Source organism: Periophthalmus magnuspinnatus, chromosome 21 (genome assembly GCF_009829125.3).
Source record: "Periophthalmus magnuspinnatus isolate fPerMag1 chromosome 21, fPerMag1.2.pri, whole genome shotgun sequence".
Taxonomy (NCBI): Eukaryota; Metazoa; Chordata; class Actinopteri; order Gobiiformes; family Gobiidae; genus Periophthalmus; species Periophthalmus magnuspinnatus.
This window is the reverse complement of record NC_047146.1, coordinates 19,251,986-19,272,803: the sequence shown is the minus strand read 5'-3', so window position 1 is coordinate 19,272,803 and position 20,818 is coordinate 19,251,986. Positions and strand designations below refer to the sequence as shown.

At 40.7% G+C, this 20,818-nt stretch overlaps 1 protein-coding gene across 1 annotated transcript; it reads left to right on the top strand.

Annotated features, from left to right (window-relative positions):
* Positions 1–306: 306 nt before the first annotated feature.
* Positions 307–18,570, top strand: LOC117389218 (radixin-like). Its single transcript, XM_033986854.2, has 15 exons — positions 307–337; positions 2,290–2,359; positions 3,976–4,059; positions 6,280–6,375; positions 7,556–7,678; positions 10,662–10,813; positions 11,151–11,234; positions 11,352–11,498; positions 12,194–12,290; positions 13,254–13,417; positions 15,121–15,251; positions 15,575–15,735; positions 15,984–16,076; positions 17,359–17,520; positions 18,119–18,570. Exons 2-15 carry the CDS (start codon positions 2,348–2,350, stop codon positions 18,281–18,283), a joined length of 1,671 nt encoding a protein of 556 aa, XP_033842745.1. The 5' UTR covers positions 307–337; positions 2,290–2,347; the 3' UTR covers positions 18,284–18,570.
* Positions 18,571–20,818: the final 2,248 nt, after the last annotated feature.

Here is a 20,818-nt window from a genome sequence, read left to right as displayed (position 1 = left end):
GGACAGCACGAGGACAGAGACGGCATTGGACATCTGTGGACATTTGCGGTGGACTTTTCCCGTGGACATTATACTTGTCTGGAGATATTAGTCCCCGCTCACAGGAGGGAGGGGCGGTGGGAGAGGTGAGTTATTCTGCAGTGGCTTCCCGGGAGCCAAACTTTTTACGTGGGCTCCCAGTTCCGTCGGAGGACCTGGACAAAACGCCACCTGTGCTGCGGGACTAGTCCGCATCTGGCCCGCATGGTGTTATTCGTGTATCTCCAAACGAGAGGCACTGGGACGTGCACTGTCACTCGTGTTACGCAACGGAACAGGGCTCAAGTTTTATTCCCAGGTGCGTCTCAGATAATTCTGATTCTGATGGTATGTAACTGTAGGCCATTGTCAGATAGGGTCGTGACCGATGCCCGTGATGTCTACACTCATCTTGGCTCCCACAGCTCCACGTCCAACGACTTTTGTGCAGTTTGCAACTTCTATGCACCTGACGCTGCAGCTTATCTTTGCGTCGTTGCCAGGAAACAGCGCGTGTGTGCTATGTAGCTAATGTGTAGCTACTTGTAGTTGTTATTGTTACATATTGTATAAGCAGAAGTATTTTGCCGTAAAATGTCCAAAATTTATCCCCAATGTTGAGCCTGATTATTATTGTTAGTGACTAACTAGAACCAAAGACTGCATTTTTACAATCTTCATTTTAGCTGTCCCCCATTTGTGCATTAAGCTACTGCTGGGTTTCAGATGACATCACAACATTCTACAGATAAATAATATTAATTAGAGATATGGGCAGGTAAAATGAACATAGTCAAAATGGTGATTTTTGTTGCAGATATAGTGAGTTCTAATGTCTAAAATTATCAGGTCCAGTTGTGAATTCACCTTTTGGATATTTCATGGCAAAGTAGGCTACAATGTTATATAAAAAAATGTACATTGACATCGTCATGTTCTTGAATCTGAAAACCGCCAACAGGCTGCATTCACTTTCTAAAATTTAATGTTATAATTTCAGATAGAGGACAGGGAACTATATAAGTTTATAGGAGATTTTAATTTTTTGAAAGAAATAACCAAAACTGTAATTCACAAGTATTGAACAAAAACATTATTTATGACGATTTGGCTCCAGAAACTTGTCATATTAAAAAAACAAAAACATTTCTTTAAGTTTTATTTATACTGGCACAGAAGACATTGAACTTTGTGCTTGTTTTTGTTTCATGTGGAAAGGCCCAGTAATTACAAAGATATTAACCGTAAACAAGGCCAATAAATCTGCAGTCTGACAGATCAACAGAAAGTTCCAGTTCCAGTTATAGACTTCTTGAATGTGATAATGTCATAATGCCAGATGAGGCATGAAAAACATTGAATGTTGAAATATCCAAAAGGTAAATGTTTAATGTTTAACCTGATTATTTCAATTTGTGACAAGACACACCCAAAAACTTGCAATATAACAACAATAATTTGCATTTTTATATGACTGGCCTGTAGAATGTTGTGATGTCATTAGAAACCCACAATAGACTGTAGCCAGCTGACTTTAATGTTTGTTGATCAGGATTGAGACAATGAGGCTAGCAGTAGCTGTGGAAGATTTTGTGCATGTGGGCAGGTGGTTTTATGCATTAATTAAATAGACTTTGTAGGGCTGTACACTTGTGTGGAGTTATGTATGTTATATGTAGGCCTACAGAAGCCTGCATGGACACTAGAGCTCTTTCATGGGAAATCTAAAACGAGCGTCAAAGGATCATGATGCACAGGAGTCAGCTGGTCCAGTAGTGGGTGGGGCTTGTAGGTTAGGAGCCAATCAGCTGTGTGCACCTGTGTGTGGAGCTCTGTCCATCGAGGAACATGCTTGTTTGGGGAAAAGGTTGCACAGTTTGGGAAAATGTGCTACAGTCACAATTGAACTTGTATCTGGAGACAGAGATAGGTCATGTTTATGAAATATTAAATAAAAATGTTATATGTTGTTCCTTTAAGACAGAATAGTAAAATACAAAAGTTGCTAATGTGTTTATTTCATAGGATTCACATGGAGAAGGGGTCTATAATCATAATCCTAAAATTTCAATCTCGATATCAATACCAAGCCCATTAAACTATTTAGGAAAAGTAAACTGCCATTTAAGTGATCTTAAGTAATCTTATATGTTAGTTTTAGTATTGATTAGTGTTTGGGGTATCTAATACAACTGCAATTCATCTGTGTGTGAAGTAGGGCATCGTCACTGGATTTATTTAGTCATTGTTCAAATTGTTTGTCTTCCTCAGGCGGTGGTGGTGTGGAGCCTGACTGTGTAGTGTGGGGAGGGGCCGGAGGAGAGGAAAGATGCCCAAAACGGTGAGAGCAAACACAGCCCACATTACCACAACCTTGATCCTAATACGCATCCTGACAGTTTAATGCCACACTATGGAACATTCTAAGCAAAGCGAGACAAACAGCTGACGTACCCTCCACTAGAACAGTTACATAGTACACTTTTAAAATGCATTGATGTGGGCCTTTATATTTTTGCCATATAGACATTTTATTTATTAAAAAATCTGTGACAAAAATCTGACTCAAATTTCACCTGAAAAGTAGATTATTTTATTTTACACATTGAATAGTGTCATATTGGATTGCAGCCCTCAGTTACTAAAATTGAACAGTTTAATGAGAATAGTTTCTTCATGTTGGCTGCACTGATACCCCAAAGGAGTGTGGTCTCCCACATTATAATATCATAGCTATTGCTGAGTTCCTATATGTAGACTGATCCGTGTGTAGGTGTGTATGGATGGAGCAGAGCCCTCCTGAATTATTGAAGGATGCAGCGTTTTGCACATGTCGCACTCTAAAGAGGAAGTCCCCCAGGGGCTGGGCAGTGAAGGGGGAGGGGGCATGCTGCCAGCATAGAACCTATTAATATTTCATCAGCAACTTTTCATTTGTGTAATGAAAATTATCCAAGTGAGTGGAGGTAATTAGAGAGAGGGTGTGAAGTTCAGCGGGGTCTGCAGGAGGAGCGGGACTGGAGCCGGACAGGTCTCAATTGGACATGACTTTTCAATTACATTGTTTTTTATGGTACACTATGTTATTTTTCTGGTGCTTCTTTACATGGAGATGTTATTGCTTTACTTTGAATGTTCCACACCATTACATAAAACTCTAAAAAAGTAATTATAACTTTTTTTGTTAAATAAAAATCTTGAAAAATATTTGTACTGTGAGCATTGTTGCCTCTCCACAGATCTGACCTGTAATTTCACGGTGTCACCTGTTTTCCTGCTTTTCACGGAAAACAGATTTGTTTTCTGTTTTCCGTGAAAACAGAAAACAAATCAATAACATCTCCATGGTATCTCCAAGTATATATGCATTTGCCCCAAAAAGTTCATAACTCTTACGTATTTGCCCCAAAATTGTGTCAAATGATTGTGCATAATTTTTCTCTATTGTATGTACTAAGCCATTTATTGGATGTATGTACAATTTGATACTGGCTGGTAGTCTGATACACAAGCCATACAAACCTCACCTCCACCACACTACAGTGAGACTGTGGAGTTCCTCATTTGACATTAGGAAATGTTCTGTTTTGACACATTTTGATACTTCAATTCCAAAGAGCAGCTTAAAAAGCGTTAATAGTGAACTATAGTAGATACTTTATGGAGTGAGGAGGGCCTGACTTGGTCTTTTGTCTGATCCATCAAGGAGATAGTTCTCTATAGTCTACTCCAAGCTAAGTATAAATCATGTCTTCCCTGCATTTGACCCATCTTTGAATGTCACTCTGACAACAGTACACCGACAGGAGACTCATCTCCAGGTTGTAGGATTATCTTACTATGTATGTTTTAGCTTTGGTGTGGTAAAGATTGTTTGGAGATTGAACTTTTCAGAGTTTTGTGGTATTTTGTGATGCTTTGTGAGATTTTGTGATGTTTTATGACGTTTTGTTGCAGCTGAACGTGCGCGTTACCACCATGGACGCGGAGCTGGAGTTTGCCATCCAGCCCAGCACCACAGGCAAGCAGCTCTTTGACCAGGTGAGCCACTCTCACAACTCTCACACTTTGTCCTCGCTTGTGTCATGCTTTAAAACCAGGGGACATCGCTCTCTAAACCAGTGGAGGGGGCAGGAATGGTGGATGTTACCTCGTGTGGAGTGAAGGTGGAGGGGGCTGGAGTATTGCATATTATCCTGTGTGGACTGGAGGTGGAGGGGGCTAGAGTGGTGGACGTTACCCTGTTTGGAGTGGAGGGGGTGGAGTGGTGGATACTACCCTGTGTGGAATAGAGGTGGAGGGGGCTGGAGTGGTGAATGTTACCCCTTGTGGAGTGGAGGTGGAGGGGGCTGGAGTGGTGGATGTTACCCTGTGTGGAGTGGAGGTGGAGGGGGCTGGAGTGGTGGATGTTACCCCGTATGGGATAGAGGTGGAGGGGGCTGGAGTGGTGGATGTTACCCCTTGTGGAGTGGAGGTGGAGGGGGCTGGAGTGGTGGATGTTACCCCTTGTGGAGTGGAGGTGAAGGGGGCTGGAGTGGTGGATGTTACCCTGTGTGGAGAGGAGGTGGAGGGGGCTGGAGTGGTGGATGTTACCCCGTGTGGAGTGGAGGTGGAGGGGGCTGGAGTGGTGGATGTTACCCCGTGTGGAGTGGAGGTGTAGGGGGCTGGAGTGGTGGATGTTACCCCGTGTGGAATAGAGGTGGAGGGGGCTGGAGTGGTGGATGTTACCCCTTGTGGAGTGGAGGTGGAGGGGGCTGGAGTGGTGGATGTTACCCCGTGTGGAATAGAGGTGGAGGGGACTGGAGTGGTGGATGTTACCCCTTGTGGAGTGGAGGTGGAGGGGGCTGGAGTGGTGGATGTTACCCCGTGTGGAATAGAGGTGGAGGGGGCTGGAGTGGTGGATGTTACCCCGTGTGGAGTGGAGGTGGAGGGGGCTGGAGTGGTGGATGTTATCCCTTGTGGAGTGGAGGTGGAGGTGGAGGGGGCTGGAGTGGTGGATGTTACCCCGTGTGGAGTGGAGGTGGAGGGGTGGAACAGACTGGTTGATAAAACAAAGGTTGTTTGTGCACAGAGAGCAGTGCCTGACACGGCTGTGACAGGACTCCTTCAGTTCAAAGATCCATCCCAAGACAAACCATTACAGCCCCGGCCTATTCAGGGCTGCAAGATTAATCAAAACCAGAATTTGAATTCAACATTTAGCAAATCACAAACACTGCAATTTTTGAGGCAGAAGTGAATCATTTCCTCCTCAAACAACAAAATCTCCTGTGTCTTATTCTGCATAAAAACTGCTAACCCTGTAGTTTAGATCTGTACAAACATGTTCTGTAATGTGTTTCTTGTGTTAGTTTGTCAGTTCATATTCAGTTCTGCACTCTTATAAAAACATATGCAGGGAGGGTAAATTATTTTGATTGTATGGTTAGTGTTTTGTGATTAGTGTTTTAACCTGTTAGAACCACATTTATTTGTGGAAAGTTAACTTTTTTTTTTCACAAATATTAGACCTGCAGGGCAGTCTTCACTATCATATTTATTACCTATCATGTTGTCAAGTTATTTTTTAAATGTTTGAATTATTTGTTCGCTGGTTTGGCTGGCAGGCATTTGATGTTTCTGGTCCTTTCTATACCACAGACATGCGTAACACCCATTGACTGTATATATTAATAAGCGTATGTAAACATAACAGCACTGCCTCGCCTGCTCTGATTAGTCAGAGTTCAGAGAATAAATTTGCATTAAAAAGTAACTATAGCAATTTGAGTGTTTTGGATTTTTTTTTTTTTTACTTTATCACACCTTTGGAAGCAGTACTTGTACTTGTAATGAGTATATTTTTAGCCATGGACAACTTTTCAGTACTCTGGTCATGACTGTTATCTTTGATGAACAGGTAGAGTTATCCACAGAGAAAGGTCAGCAAAGAGTGGGCTGTCCTTGGCATGGGCTGTGAGAATCCTTCCAAATGATTGATGACAATAGCTAATAATGGATAATTAAAGGGGCAATATGTAACTTTTCTGGCGTGTCACCTTCTTGTCTCCATGAAGATGTCCATTCTAGACCAAGAAAGGTAGCAGACACTCCATCAAAAAAGTTAAATACTACACCTTTAAATGATGAGTGTCCCATATTTTGGCATCCATTTGAATTCATATGGAAAAGTCTGTTGCATTTGACTTTTATTTTCTTATTCTATGTTAAATTTAAATTTAACCAAAACATTTTCTATTCCTAACAGTATATGTGCTGCAGGTGGTGAGGACAGTGGGGCTGAGGGAGATATGGTTCTTCGGGCTGCAGTACATCGATAGCAAGGGATACATCACCTGGCTCAAGCACAACAAGAAGGTACAATATGCATGAGTGAATATCACACTGGAGTAGAGAGGAATGGTCCCAGAGCTCTATATTTTAGGAATTATTAACCAAACTATATTTACAATTTTGATATTTAATTTCTTGAACATGATCTGTGTCCCCAAATACGAGTTAGACATGTACAAATATATCTTTTACTGATAACAAATGTAATGCTGATTTATTCTTAATTATAGTTATTATTTTTACACCGAAAGATCACAAGCTACAAGTAACAAAACAACAAAATAAATATATACTTAATTTGAGAATAATCTATTTTAGGAAGTTTTAATTAGTTTTTTTTTGCTTAAAACAGTGACATTTCATTGAAAAAAGTTCAAGACAAAATAGAAATTAAAGCTGCATGCGGCGTTAAAGGCCCTCACCCCCTTGCAACCATGGGACACCTGCAAGGGTCTTCACGGTGGCATGTGTCCCATGGTTGCAAGGGGTGGGGGCCTTTAACGCCGCATGCAGCTTTAATTTCTATTGTGTCTTGAACATTTTTTCAATTAAATGTTTGAAATGTCTGTAATGTTCTGAAATACATGAGATTCTTGGTTTAGTGTTGCAATTCAGATTTCAGTCTTTTCCTCACATCTTAATGCTCCTGGTTGGGTTTATGTGCATGTAAACTAGGGTTGTCAAAACAACTGAAAATCAGATGCTGAAAACTAAAACTAGTATCAAAACTAGATACTGTTTTGGTCAATACAAAAACTCACATCAACAAAACAGAAATTAATATTTCCTGAATACCTTTATAATGATCTTGAGTTGTATCAGAACAAGTGTAAGACACATAGACTAGTTTACACCCATGGATCACTATGGAACCTACATGGACGACTAGGGGCATAGATATAAGGCCACATGGTAATATAAAAGAAAGTACTACGATTTAATGTTGAAAACTACATTCCATTCTCTACATAGTGTTTTTTTTAATTATAATTATTGTGGAATCGGAATCAGTACTGAGTATCGGGTCTATTTCTTAGTATCACATCCAAGTTTGACATTTTAGTCTTATGACAACACTGTGTGAACTGAATCTTGACTTTATAACATAAAGCTCTTCTCCTCTTTCTGACCTGTGTTTTTAGTAGTATTTGTGTGTAGTAACAGCATGTCTTGTGTGTCTCCCCCTGGTGGCGTGTGTCTGCAGGTGACACAGCAGGACGTGAAGAAGGAAAACCCTCTGCAGTTTAAGTTCAGGGTCAAGTTCTTCCCTGAGGACGTGTCTGAGGAGCTCATCCAGGAGATCACCCAGAGGCTCTTCTTCCTCCAGGTGAGGAAGACAATATACTTTATAGTAACACTTTATATTTGGATAAGGATCACATCCTTAATCACTAATTATATTATTTTACTGTTGTTAACAATAAAACAAACAATTTACTAAAGACAAATAGATACAAGAAACCAACATACGTAGAAAATGCATGGTAAACAGGGACAGTTAAGTGATTCAAATTTACATTTTTCTAAGTATTTTTGTTCTTTCGGTAATACTTGAGAGTCAGGACAAAAAAAGCACTCTAGTTATATATCTTTGTAGAGAAATGTCTGTACAGAAATATATACCTTTATATATCTTTGTACAGAAATGCAAAGGAACAGGCTCTGAATAAAAACATTTTTTCAAAAAATAGCATATTATAAAGACAGATGCTACAGCTTTAATACTGACCATATTTTACAACACTGACAATTATTTCACTTACAACACTCAAACTAACTATAGGAGAGGGAAATCCACGCACCCTCCTCCTTCGACCCCCTGTATCTGCATCCACCTTTCACCTCTTCTTCCTCTCCAATGCTCCTCAAGTGTTTCCATATCCTTCGTCTCCATCTCCTCTGCATACATTTTTATTCTGATATCAGTGATTTGGTCTATAGCAGGCTCATAATATAAGTGTCAGCTGTCACCTGACAGGAATCATCTTTAGCATGATACATTTTGTTCAAGAAAACTAGAAGTTAAACATAAATACTGTAGTAAGTTGGTGGGTTTGTCAACTCCGTCAGCCTAAAATGTCAACTCCGTCATGTTATAAATTATAATATTTATGATCTATTTAAGTATATTATGTCATTTAAACTTAAAATGACTATTCAACCCATTTGAAAGTTCACAAATAATAATTATTAGCACACTTAGAGGTTACAGGTGGATTTTTTAATATCTGATGGATTCAACAAAAATGACAAAAAGCTGAAACTAGTTTACATACACTATATAAAAAGACACTGTCTTTTTATTTAGTGTATTTTCACTGTCTGACACAAAACTTTTCCTGTTTTTGGTCAATTAGGATTGCCAAAATTATTTCTATTTGCTGAATGCCAGAACAATGAGAGAAGGAATTTTTCATTACTTTCGTCAAAGTTATAAATGTACATACATTTCATTAGTGTTTGGTGCCATTGCCTTTAAACTGTATGACTTGCGTCAAACATTTTTGGATATGCTTTCACAAGCTGCTCATAATAGTTGGCAGGAATTTTGGCCCATTCCTCCTGACAGAATTGCCTTGCTCGCACATGTCTTTTTTTAGGTCTGTCCATACATTTTCAATAGGATTGTGATGGCCACTTCAAAACATTGACTTTGTTATTCTTAAGCCACTTTGTAACCAGTTTGGCAGTATGCTTTGAGTTATTGTCCATCTGGAAGACACATTTGCGCACAAGCTTTAACTATAGCCACTGTTTTGTGAAGTGCACCAGTCCCTCCTGCAGCAAATCAACCCCACAACATGATGCTGCCACCCCCGTATTTCATAGTTGGGATGGTGTTCTCAAGCTTGCCAGCTTCCCTCTTTTTCCTCCAAGCATGAAGATGCTTATTGTGGCCAAACAGTTCAATTTTAGTTTGGTCAGACCATGGGGTATATCTCCAAAAATTAAGGTGTTTGTCCCTGTGTGCATTTACAAACTGTAATCTGGCTTTTATGTTATTTTTGGAGTAATGGGTTCTTCCGGCAGAGTAGCCTTCCAATTCATGTTGGTACAGCACTCGTTTCACTGTGGATGATGACACACTCTGACCAGCTTCAGCAGCATCTTCACAAGGTCTTTTGCTTTTATTCTTGGGTTGATCTGCACATTTCGGGCCAAAGCACGTTCATCTCTGCGACACCCCCTCCTGAGCTGTATGATGGCTGAACATTTGCATGGTGTTTATATTTGTGTATAATTGTTTGAACAGATGAATGTGGCACTTTCAGGCATCTGGAAATTGCACCCAAGGATGAACCAAACTTGTGCAAGTTCACAGTTCTCTTCCTGATATCTTGGCTGATTTCTTTTGACTTTCCTATGATGTTACACAAAGAAGCAGTGTGTTTTAGGTGTGGCTTCAAATACATCCACAGGTGTGTCACTAATTAACTCAAGTATTGTCAATAAGCCTATCAGAAGCTTCCAACGACATGACATCATCATCTAGTTTTTCTCACATTGTGCAAAGGCATATTAATCTTACTGCATGTAAACTCCTAACTTTGAAGAAAGTAATGAAATATTGTCTAAAAACACTTTCTCTCATTATTCTGGCATTTAGCAAATAGAAATAATTTTGGCAATCCTAATTGACCTAAAAACAGGAAAACTTCAGTCTGATGAGGGGGAAAAGGCGTGTGTGTCTTTTTATATAGTGTATGTAAACTTCTGGTTTCTACTGTATATGGTGCACTGCAGTTAGTTTCTTTTTGTTCCATTTGTGAGCTGTCATGATGACTTACCTCAAAGCTTAGACTCAGCATTGTTTAAATAAACGTGATAGTGCTGCGTTCAGTAGACTAAGGTTAACAAATAGGCCCCTTAGTGATTGATAAAATAATATTATTGTCTGACTTAATGAGGTTTCTGACAGAGCTGACAAAAGATAAAAAATATAAAATTATGTTCAGTTCAAATTTTTCATTTATACTTACATCAAAGTAATATTTTAGAGTGCATTTAAATTGGAAGATAATGGGACTGGTATTGTTTCATTTAAAACAGTAAATCTAATATTTTCCACATAAAATGAAAACATTTAAAACTTTTTTTTTTAAATTAAGTTTATTATCAAAATAATAAAACGTAAAATCCCTTTCCTACACTACACAAAAATGTCAACATCACAAACAGAACATGAACATGACAAGTCTCATGTCTACTGCTAACTACTGCTAGTATTATTGTTACTTCTACTACTTCTACGCAAACTACTGCTACTACTGCTACTGCTACAGCTACTACACTATCCCTACTATGTGCAGGTGAAGGAGGCCATCCTAAACGATGAGAACTACTGTCCCCCAGAAACTGCTGTGCTACTGGCCTCTTACGCTGTGCAGGCCAAGTACGCTGACTACAACCAGGCCTCACACCGCCCGGGTTACCTCGGGTCAGAGCGGCTACTCCCTCAGAGGTTCTCACACACAGACACACACACACACACACACACACACACCCCCACACACACACACCCACACACGCAGAGGCACTATTACAATGTGGAGACTCAAATCTGTACACGTCCACATCATGGGGATCTCCTTTATGGGGACTCAAATCACGTCCTCATTACTTAAATCCTTAATATATAGGTTATGGTTTGAGTGTAGGTTAAAGATAGGCAAGTAGTGACAATGGTTAAGGTTAGAATCAGTCTCCAGGAAATTAATGGAAATCCATGTAATGTCTTCAAGAAGCATGGAAACCCAACATGTGTGTGTCTGTTTGTGTATGTGTGTGTGTATGTGCAGAGTCCTGGAACAACATAAACTCACCAAAGAGCAGTGGGAGGAGAGGATCCAGAAATGGCACATGGAGCACACCGGACTACTGCGGTAAGTACTGCACTTTGCGTAATATGCGGTAAGTACTGTAATACTGTGTACTACTGTGGTAAGTACTGAACTACTGTGTGTACTACTTCAGTATTCTAAGTTTGTGTGCACTCTCAGGGAGGATGCCATAATGGAGTACCTGAAGATCGCACAGGACCTGGAGATGTACGGAGTCAACTACTTCCAGATCAAGAACAAAAAGGGCACTGAGCTGTGGTTAGGAGTGGACGCACTGGGACTCAACATCTATGAGCACGCAGACAAGTACTACTACTACTACTACTACTACTACTACTTCTACTAATACTACTACTGTTGAAAGCAAGCACTACTACTACTACTAACCCATACTGCTACAGGGCATCAAGCTGTGGTTAGGAGTAAGACGGACCAGAGTACAGGGTTGCTGAGGTTGCTGTGGTCACTTATACCACTTGGTCAGAGGAGAGAAAGGACCATATATGTGTGTTTTGAACGTGGTTCGTGGTGCTGTTTGCATACTGCTTCTCCACCCTTCTGCGTAAAAGTGGAAAGGGTTTTTGTATTTAACACAACTCAGCCAATCAAGTTGCTCCATTCAACAAGCTTTGGCCATAGCCACTGAGGAAAGATAATTTAAAAACTATCCTTATTTGATATTAATTATTATTGATATTATTTATAATTATTATATTGTGAAAAGTCTCCAAAACACGAAACAATGTAGGAAAAGTGGTGGATTCATGGATTTTGGTATTTTCATACAAGTTAAAAGCATCAAAAGAACACAGGACTGAGAAACTCTACTCTATTTAGTTGTGCATGATACGAGAATATTCAGAGGAGATGTCTTCTGTATTTAAAAGGTGCATGCTACAAATTAGCACAAATATTACCTAAATATTTACAGTTGTCTGATGCATTCTAAAGTAGGACAGCCTGACTCACGAGGCTACCAAACCAATTGCCTTGTATTTCAGGTTGTCTCCCAAGATCGGCTTTCCCTGGAGTGATATCAGGAACATCTCTTTTACTGATAAGACGTTTGTCATCAAACCCATCGACAAGAAGGCTCCGGTGAGCTAACAGAGCCAGAGCAATCAGTCTAAGTCCTCACTACTCCTGTGTGTTAGGACAAGGCAGGATGGATGCCTAAACAAGCTGCTGACCCTGTAGTTTGGACTCTATAAACATAGTTCAGGTTGACTACATTTATTGCACACATTTCCTAGTATGTTCCACAGTATGGCATTAATAGTATCTTTAATTTATTCAATTATGAATTATGAATGATGTTACAGGTCAGATCTGTGGAAATGTGACCTCACTCTCAGTAATAACGCATTTTTAGCCACTCATACTTCACAGCAAAAAGGTTTCAGTTTCGATCCCAATCGGCCTTTCTGTGTGGACTTTGCATGTTCTCCCTGCACCTGGGTGGGTTTTCTCTGGGCACTCCGGTTTCTCCCATCAACCCAAAATATGCAACACGGGTACAGTCCTCCAACTAAGGTCCTGACCATGACTAGCTCATGATCTGGAGATGGTTTCCCGATCATATACTGCTATGCTCTCTGCTCCTGAGGAGATGCCCCAGCAGCATTAAAGGATGGGTCAAATGCAGAAGATAAATTCCCCCACGGGGACAATATAATGGACCTTACCCTTAAAAATGTAAGATGATAATTAACAGTTTAATGTCATACTGCAGAACATTCCAAGCAAAACACTATCATGACAACCATGATCCCATGGAGACAAGGAGGTAACTGACTGAAAAGTCAGTGCACCTTTAAAGCAACTTATTGGAGGTTGCATATAACCTGCATGATTCCATGGAAATGGAGCGTTAAAACCATAATGTGGAAAATTAGAGCCAAAAGAAGAAACCTTTTATTTTAGTCTAAAAATGTTTGACATGTACAAAAGGGCTTTAAGTTATCCTTAGTAACACACAATAATTAAAGAAACTAAATATTAATTTACAGAATCTAAGAGATCTGTAACATCTAAGTTGTATGTTCTTGTTTGTTCTGTGAGAATTTTGAGTTCTACGCACCACGATTGAGGATCAACAAGCGCATCCTGCTGCTGTGTATGGGGAACCATGAACTGTACATGAGGAGGAGGAAACCAGACCCTATCGAAGTTCAACAGATGAAGGCTCAGGCCAGAGAAGAGAGGCACCACAAGCAGATGGAGAAGTACGTAAACCTCTCACATGTCTATAACATGAACCAACATACATACTTTACATACAGACACCGCAAGCAGACGGAGGTACACAAATGTCTTATGTACAACTAATGTCAAATATTTATTTTAAATTTAGAGAGAGCAATATTTCTTTGTTTATGTGCATGCATTTTAGTATTGTGACAACACTACCATAGACATTTTCAATGAACAGATATTTCTCAAATGTTTATTCCTTCTAAAATTCTGTGTAAAAAACTCATACACACAGCAGCACCAACACCCAGAGGTCATTTCATACAGTCTTTATAACAGAACATGAAATAACAAGCCAAACCACCAGAAGGCAGCACTGCACTATGGCTTTACTTGAACTTATGGTCACCTCTCCCACCGTTTACACTGTGATTATATTAAATAGATGCCTTAAAAATGACGATTTTTAAAATTTGTGTCAATCTATGAGTGACAACTGTGAAACAATTATGATCACATTGCAGGGCATATAGTCTGTGCACTTACTGATTTTAAAAGTAGAGTACAATCATAACTGAACCCGGGTTGCCAGTGCCTAAGCCCGCAGACAGAGGGCAATACATACAAGTTTTCTCATTCTCAGTATATGGACAGGCCATGCCTCATGTGAAAGCTCAGAATCTCCAGAATCCACTCACTGAGCTGCAGAGGCTGCACTAGCACCGATATGACTGGCTGCGGGGTTTCGGTAGTGACCATTCAGATCAGAGAGACTCCTTTTAGGTTTTAATCAACTGGATTTCAGCATTGAAACTGGCAACACAAATGAGAGACTCGTGTGACGCTCATTCTGCTTTCTGATTGGATTTGTACTTCACTTTTGAAGTCTGTGACAAGAACCAAAATGTTTTAAAGACCGAAATACAATTGGTCCATAATGACCACTAGCTTTTGTGTTTTAATGATGTTTCTATCTATACTGACTTTTGATTAATTGTAACTTGTTATTTGATGTCTCTTTTGATAATAACTAATTCATTTACATGTACTAAAGAATGCTTAAGCAGAAGTAATCCACATGTACACATTTTACTAAGATAATTAGTTTGTTTTAGACAGTCACATGATTCAGTAAAAAGGGAACACAGTCTGAGATTATACTGACAGGTTTTACTGATTTTATGATGTGTGTAATGGGTTTAATGTTTGACTGTTCACATTATTGACAAAGTATTTCCAAAAGTTCCTTATTATACAATAAACTGTCCTAATACACCTTTACCATTTATGTATGTCAATATCAAAATCCTACTTTAAGAATTTAAATAAGTTAAGTTAAATAAGTAAAAACTATGCATGTGGTTAGCATTAGCAACATGCACCAACATTAACACCTGTCCTATTTCGGCACTGCGTTTGTGGTCCATGGAGGCTACAGGGAGAAGCAGCCTTCGTCAGCCGGGTCCTTCGAAGGATGCAGCCGTTGAATTGGGACACAGCTTATGTCCAATGTTTTTGGAATTAAGAATAAATCAACATTACAATTGTTATCAGTAAAAGCTACAGTATATTTGATTTGTTTACCTTGTATCTAGGGGCAGGTCATTGAAATAAAAAAAAACACCCTCCATTTGACATTCCATTATTCCCCAAAGTTACTCCTATCTCATAATATGAATATGTGTGTACATCCTGCTTTTGACACACTGTACATGTTTGTGTTATGATGTTGCAGGGCGTTGCTGGAGAGTGAGAAGCGGAGGCGTGAGCAGGCGGAGAGGGACCGCGAGAGAATGGAGAGAGAGAAGAGAGAGTTGATGGAGAGACTCAGGCAAATAGAGGAGCAGACGCACAAGGCTCAGAAAGGTCCAGCACACAGGACAATTCTTCTTTATGCTTTTATTTATTTATAGTAGCTACTTACTACATCTGATTAAAGTGCATATGACACATTACACTACACATTTCACCAAAAGAGTTAACTTGATTATATTTAAGAGTTTACAAAAAAAAATCTTGCCCAACAATTTCTGAGACAAACTGCCTTTGGAAATGTGTGTGTTTGTGTATGTTCAGAGCTGGAGGAGCAGACTGGCTTGTGTGCAATGTATGTGTGTGTATTTGTGTGTGTTCAGAACTGAAGGAGCAGACGGGCATGTGTATAAATGTGTGTATTTGTGTGTGTTCAGAGCTGGAGGAGCAGACACGCCGCGCTCTGGAGCTGGACCAGGAGAGGAGCAGAGCCACAGAGGAGGCGCAGAGGCTGGACAGAGAGAGGCAGGCTGCAGAGGAGGCCAAGGCCGCGCTGGCACAACAGGCTGCTGACCAGAAGAAGACACAGGAACAGCTGGTAACCACACAGTCCCTCTAGTGGGCAGGGCAAGAAGCTCTGGTACCACTGAGGGCACTTGGCTCAATCTAACCCAGAAAAAATAAGTAATTTGTGGGATGAATTATTGCACAGTTTGGGGGTTCCTGGAGGCTTGTAAGACCAGGAGCACTTGGCTTAGTCTCTCACAGAGAGGACCACCTATTTGTGGGATAGATTACTGTACATTTTGGGGGTTCCTGGAGACTATGACATGTTGTGACTTGCAGGCGGCAGAGCTGGCTGAGTTCACAGCTAAGATCGCTCTTCTGGAGGAGGCCAAGAGGAAGAAGGAGGACGAGGCGTCGGAGTGGCAGCACAAGGTTAGAGCTGCTCCTCAGATTCTTGTTTTCATTTTTAAAGGTGCACTGTGTAATTTTTATGGTGAACATGTTAAGGGCTTTGCCTAGGTTGTTCCACAGTATGGCATTAAACGTTTTTGTCGCCACAGGCCAAGTTATAGGTTGGGTTTACAAGGTATCTTTAAGCAATACAAATACTTGTAATTGAATCAATGCAACATAGATAAATGCCATACTGTGGAACATTCAAAGCAAAACACTTCCATGGAGACAAGCAGATGGCGGACCCTCAACAGAAAAGTTGTATAGTGCACCCTGAGCTTTTTTGCTGCCTTTTTTTATTATATATAATATACTCAATATTCTAATTTTGTACATCAAAACAGTATTCACAGTATTACACAGATTAATTGTTTGCAAATGGAATGTCAAAATGTTATGATGCAGTTGGTACAGCTATTAAATTGCAAAAGCAGCAATTATTTAGACAGTAGAATTTCCTCCGCAAAGAACAACATATCATAATGTATGTCTTTTATAGAAATATCTGTACCTACAGTTTAGTCCTCTGAAATGTCCCTGTGTGTCAGATGCCTTCCCTGTGTCTCCATGGGGTTGTTTCTCTGTGTAAAAGCTGTTAACCCTGTAGTTTAAACCTCTACAAACATGTTCTGAAACATGAGATTCTTGTATTAGTTTATCAGTTCATATTTCAGTTTTCTATAAAATGTTAATGCCTCTGAAGTTGTTTACAATGTGCACTCTGAACAGAATCTTACTTTTGATACCATAGGCTGTGTATATAAATGGACATAGCTAACATGCTCACCACCGCCGCTGGAAGTGAGCAGTGAGAAAAACTGTCATCCCTCTCTCCATAACTGCTTCTGTCAGGCTCGTCGTATTAAACCCGCTCTACATGATCCTGGTATTTTTATTTAGCTGTTTTGTCCCTAAGTCAAGATATGAACTTTAATAACAAACAAATCAGGGGCCTTCTATCTCCAAGGCCACTAGTGTTAGGAACAAGTTTGATTGACAGCGTTACTAACCGACCGTTCCCTGCTAAACCAGCGTTGCATACGGGAAGGGGCATTGCCTTGGCTCTTTGGTCGGAATTCCAAGTATGTATCTCGACTCCAGATTTGCCTTTATAATTTCTAGTCTCAACGAGCTTCATTTGGCTGAAGCCAAATGCTATGGGTGATGTCACACTCACTTAGTCCTTTTCTTTATACAGTCTATGTTTGAAACATGGCCCTGGCCCTGTGTTGTTACTCTGCATTCTGTCTGTCGTGCACAGGCCTTGTCGGCTCAGGAAGACCTGGAAAAGACCCGAGAAGAGCTGAAGGCAGCAGTGGCTCCACCGGCCCCAGAGCCCAGCGAGGAGCCCAGCGAAGGGGCCCCGAGTGAGGGCAGTAACAGAGAGGGCAACAGAGAACGGCGCAGGAGGAGGGAGTTGCAGGTATACTCCCATATTTCACTGTTAGGCTACTTTAAACTGAATAGAATTACCTTTAATTATTAAAATCATGTCTGTGTGGAGAACAACTTAGAGTATTTCAGCTTTGTTTTCTGAATTTTCTGAACATTGCAAGTGAAGTACAAATTAGACTAAAAACAATATCTGCTACCTTCAAAGTTGAAAGGCGAGAAAGAAACAGGTCTGACTCTGATTCCACTATCAGACTAAATGTGAGAGTGAATGTGGGACCACAAATGGAAATGAGCCATGGTACAATCCACCTTGTATATTATGTATGTTAATTAACATGCACCACCCCAAACAAATAAACAATAATGATACAAAAACACTATTTGACTGCAACCTAATGGTGTCACAATGTGAAACTGAGCATTTTTGAGCTCTGGAAAAGGAAACATAAAAATACATTTTTTTTAGTCCATAGTTTATTCATGCATGAGTCGCCCTCTACAGAGCCAAAACTGTCTGTTCCAGCTTGTGACATCATCTACTGGCAGTGTTTTAGCATTTACTGGTTTTATCTTTGATATGGGTATTTTTATAATTGTGACCATAATTCATCTCCTATGGTGCTCAGGCCCTGAGCTCAGACCTGGAGGCAGCCCGGGACCACTCCAAACGTACGCACAACGATCTGCTGCATGCCGAAAATGTGCGCGCAGGACGAGACAAGTACAAGACGCTCAGGCAGATCCGGCAGGGAAACACCAAGCAAAGGGTGGACGAGTTTGAGTCCATGTAACCCTCTTCTCTCACTCTCACTTTCACCCACTCATCCATCAGGACAGATCAAGCAAAGAGTGGATGAGTTTAAGTCCATGTGACCTTTCACCTCCCTTCGCTCTCACCCGCTCACCTATCAGGACAAACCAAGCAAATGGTGGACGAGGTTGCATCCATGTGACCCTCTTCTTTTAGCCTCACTCTCACACACTCATCCACCAGGATAGATGAAGCAAAGGGTGCACGAGTTCAAGTCCTTGTGACCTTTCACCTTCCCTCACTCACCCACTCACCCATCAGGACAGACCAAGGAAAGGGTGGATGAGTTTGAGTTTTTGTGACCCCTGTCCTCTCTTTCCCCCCTCCCACATAAATCCATGTGTCCCCCTTTTAACCAACAACATACAGGACATGCTCTACTTGGGCTTTTATCTAATTCTCAGTTCGTCTTCAAAGCAATAACATGTCCATGGAGACAGGTAGGTAGCTGACGCCGTTTCATGATGCACCTTTAAACCTGGAGAACATTTTAAACTCAGATTATCATTCTACTGCTACTGCTATTTATTTATTTATTTATTTTTGTACGAGATGCTCTTCCACATTGACTCTCTGTGTTATATTATTAGATATGAGAAAACAAACCCAGCAGACAGAGGACTTTTGTAGCTTGTTGCTGAAGCATTTTATTATGTTATTGATTCCATTTTCATATTTCTGTTACAATGTTTTTATTGGATTGGTGCTCTTGTTTGCATGAGTTGTTGCTCCAGACTGCAAACATGAATGCAAACTCAATATACTGTGTTCAGATGTTTTATGAATTTGGACTCACAATAAAAACTTTATATTTACAGCTATTTCTGAGCATTTGCATTAAAAGAACTCTTAATAAAGACTTTATATTTACAGCTGTTTCTGAGCATTTGCATTAAAAGAACTGTGTGTAGCCTGCGCTTGTACAGTTTCAAAAAAGGTACAAGTCACAACTGAACCTGGGTTGCTAGTGACTTAACATGTAGTATATTTAGGATTTTACAAAAAAAAAACAGTTTTGTTTAGAGTTATTTATTTTATTATTTTACTAAACTGAGTCATAGTTCGAAAAACTTGAAAAGTCAAAAGTTATTGGAGCTGAGTCAGCACTTGCCCTTTTAATCCCAGTCTCCTACCGACAGTATGTAAATGAGGTGTGTACGTCCTCGTCGCCCTCTCCCCTTTGGCCTGTGGAGGGTCCAGACATGAAGAGCACACTGGAAGGACACAGGGGGGGCATAAGGGAGGGATACCAGAGGGACCACAGGCACACAGGGCAGAGGCACGCTCCCATTCAGGCAGCCCGACCGGGGGAGGGTCTCTTCGGGGTAGGGGGGCCTGGGGGAGGGGCCTGGCGTTTGGCCCGGCAGCTGGGGACTGCTGTGGGTCTTTGTGCTGATGTAACCTTTGACCTGGCACACTCGCTCACACCTGCTCTGACTCACACACACGTTGGGTTTCCCTGCTTCTGGGGGACCTTACATTGACTTCCATTCATTTTCCAAAGACTGATCTTATCCTTAACCATAGTCACTACTTATCTAACCTTAAAGGTGCACTAGTTTTTCTCATGAAGGGTCCATCAGCTTTGCCTAAAATGTTCCACAGTGTGACATTAAACATATTTATCTGCAGTGAGTCAAGTAAGTAACGCCATCAGGCCTAGTTACAGGTCAGATCTGTGGAGAGGGAAGCCCACTCACAGTAAGAATGCATATTTTTCAAGGTATTTAGAGCAATAAAATACCTATAACTGTCAATACATTATAATACCATGTGGAACATTCCACTTGTCACAAAGCAATAACATCCCCATGGAGACAAACAGGCAGTGGACCCTCCACCATAAACATTACACAGTGTACTTTTAACCTAAAAATTTCACAACTCTCAGGGACCAGTGCGGGGTTTTGCGTCACACTAATGCTGACAAACATTAATATGGTAACAGCACACTTCCTGTTTCACAAAAATTACAACCTAATTTTATAGGTTATAATTATAGTTTTATGTAACATGTCCATTTTCAGAAATAATACAGTGGCTCCATGTTTTTCATATAGACACATAGACAACACTGATGTGATTCTTCCCTTGTGACAGCAGACACACTCCGCTCTCACTCACAGCGGGTGGGGGTGCTTCTCTCACAGCAGGTGGGGGGTGCGGTGGGGGTGCTCCCTCAGTGACCTGGGGCACGCGGCCTGAGCTGACCCCCATGACCCCTCCAGGCACATGCACCATGTGCTGGTATGGGCCAGCTGGAGTTAGCACGACCAGACCCTCATCTCTCCCTCCTCTCTCTTTTTTTCTTTTTCTCCTATCACTTTTTTTCTTCCTCTCTTTCTCCCTCTCACTCCCTTTATTGCTCTCTTACTTTTCCTCTCTCCATCTTTCACCTGCTCCCTCTCTTCTCTTTCTCACTCTCTCTCCCTCCCTCCTTCCCTCCATTCGCTCTCCTCTTTTCCTTTCTCCTTTCTCTTGACAGAGTTGTGTTCATTCTGATATGAGGAAATGA

What these genes read in the sequence shown, in the direction of transcription:
- LOC117389218 (XM_033986854.2), top strand. An exon ending in GAGCGGCTACTCCCTCAGAG is followed by an intron (nt 10,814 to 11,150) that starts GTTCTCACACAC and finishes GTGTATGTGCAG; the next exon opens with AGTCCTGGAACAACATAAAC. An exon ending in GCAGGAGGAGGGAGTTGCAG is followed by an intron (nt 17,521 to 18,118) that starts GTATACTCCCAT and finishes TATGGTGCTCAG; the next exon opens with GCCCTGAGCTCAGACCTGGA.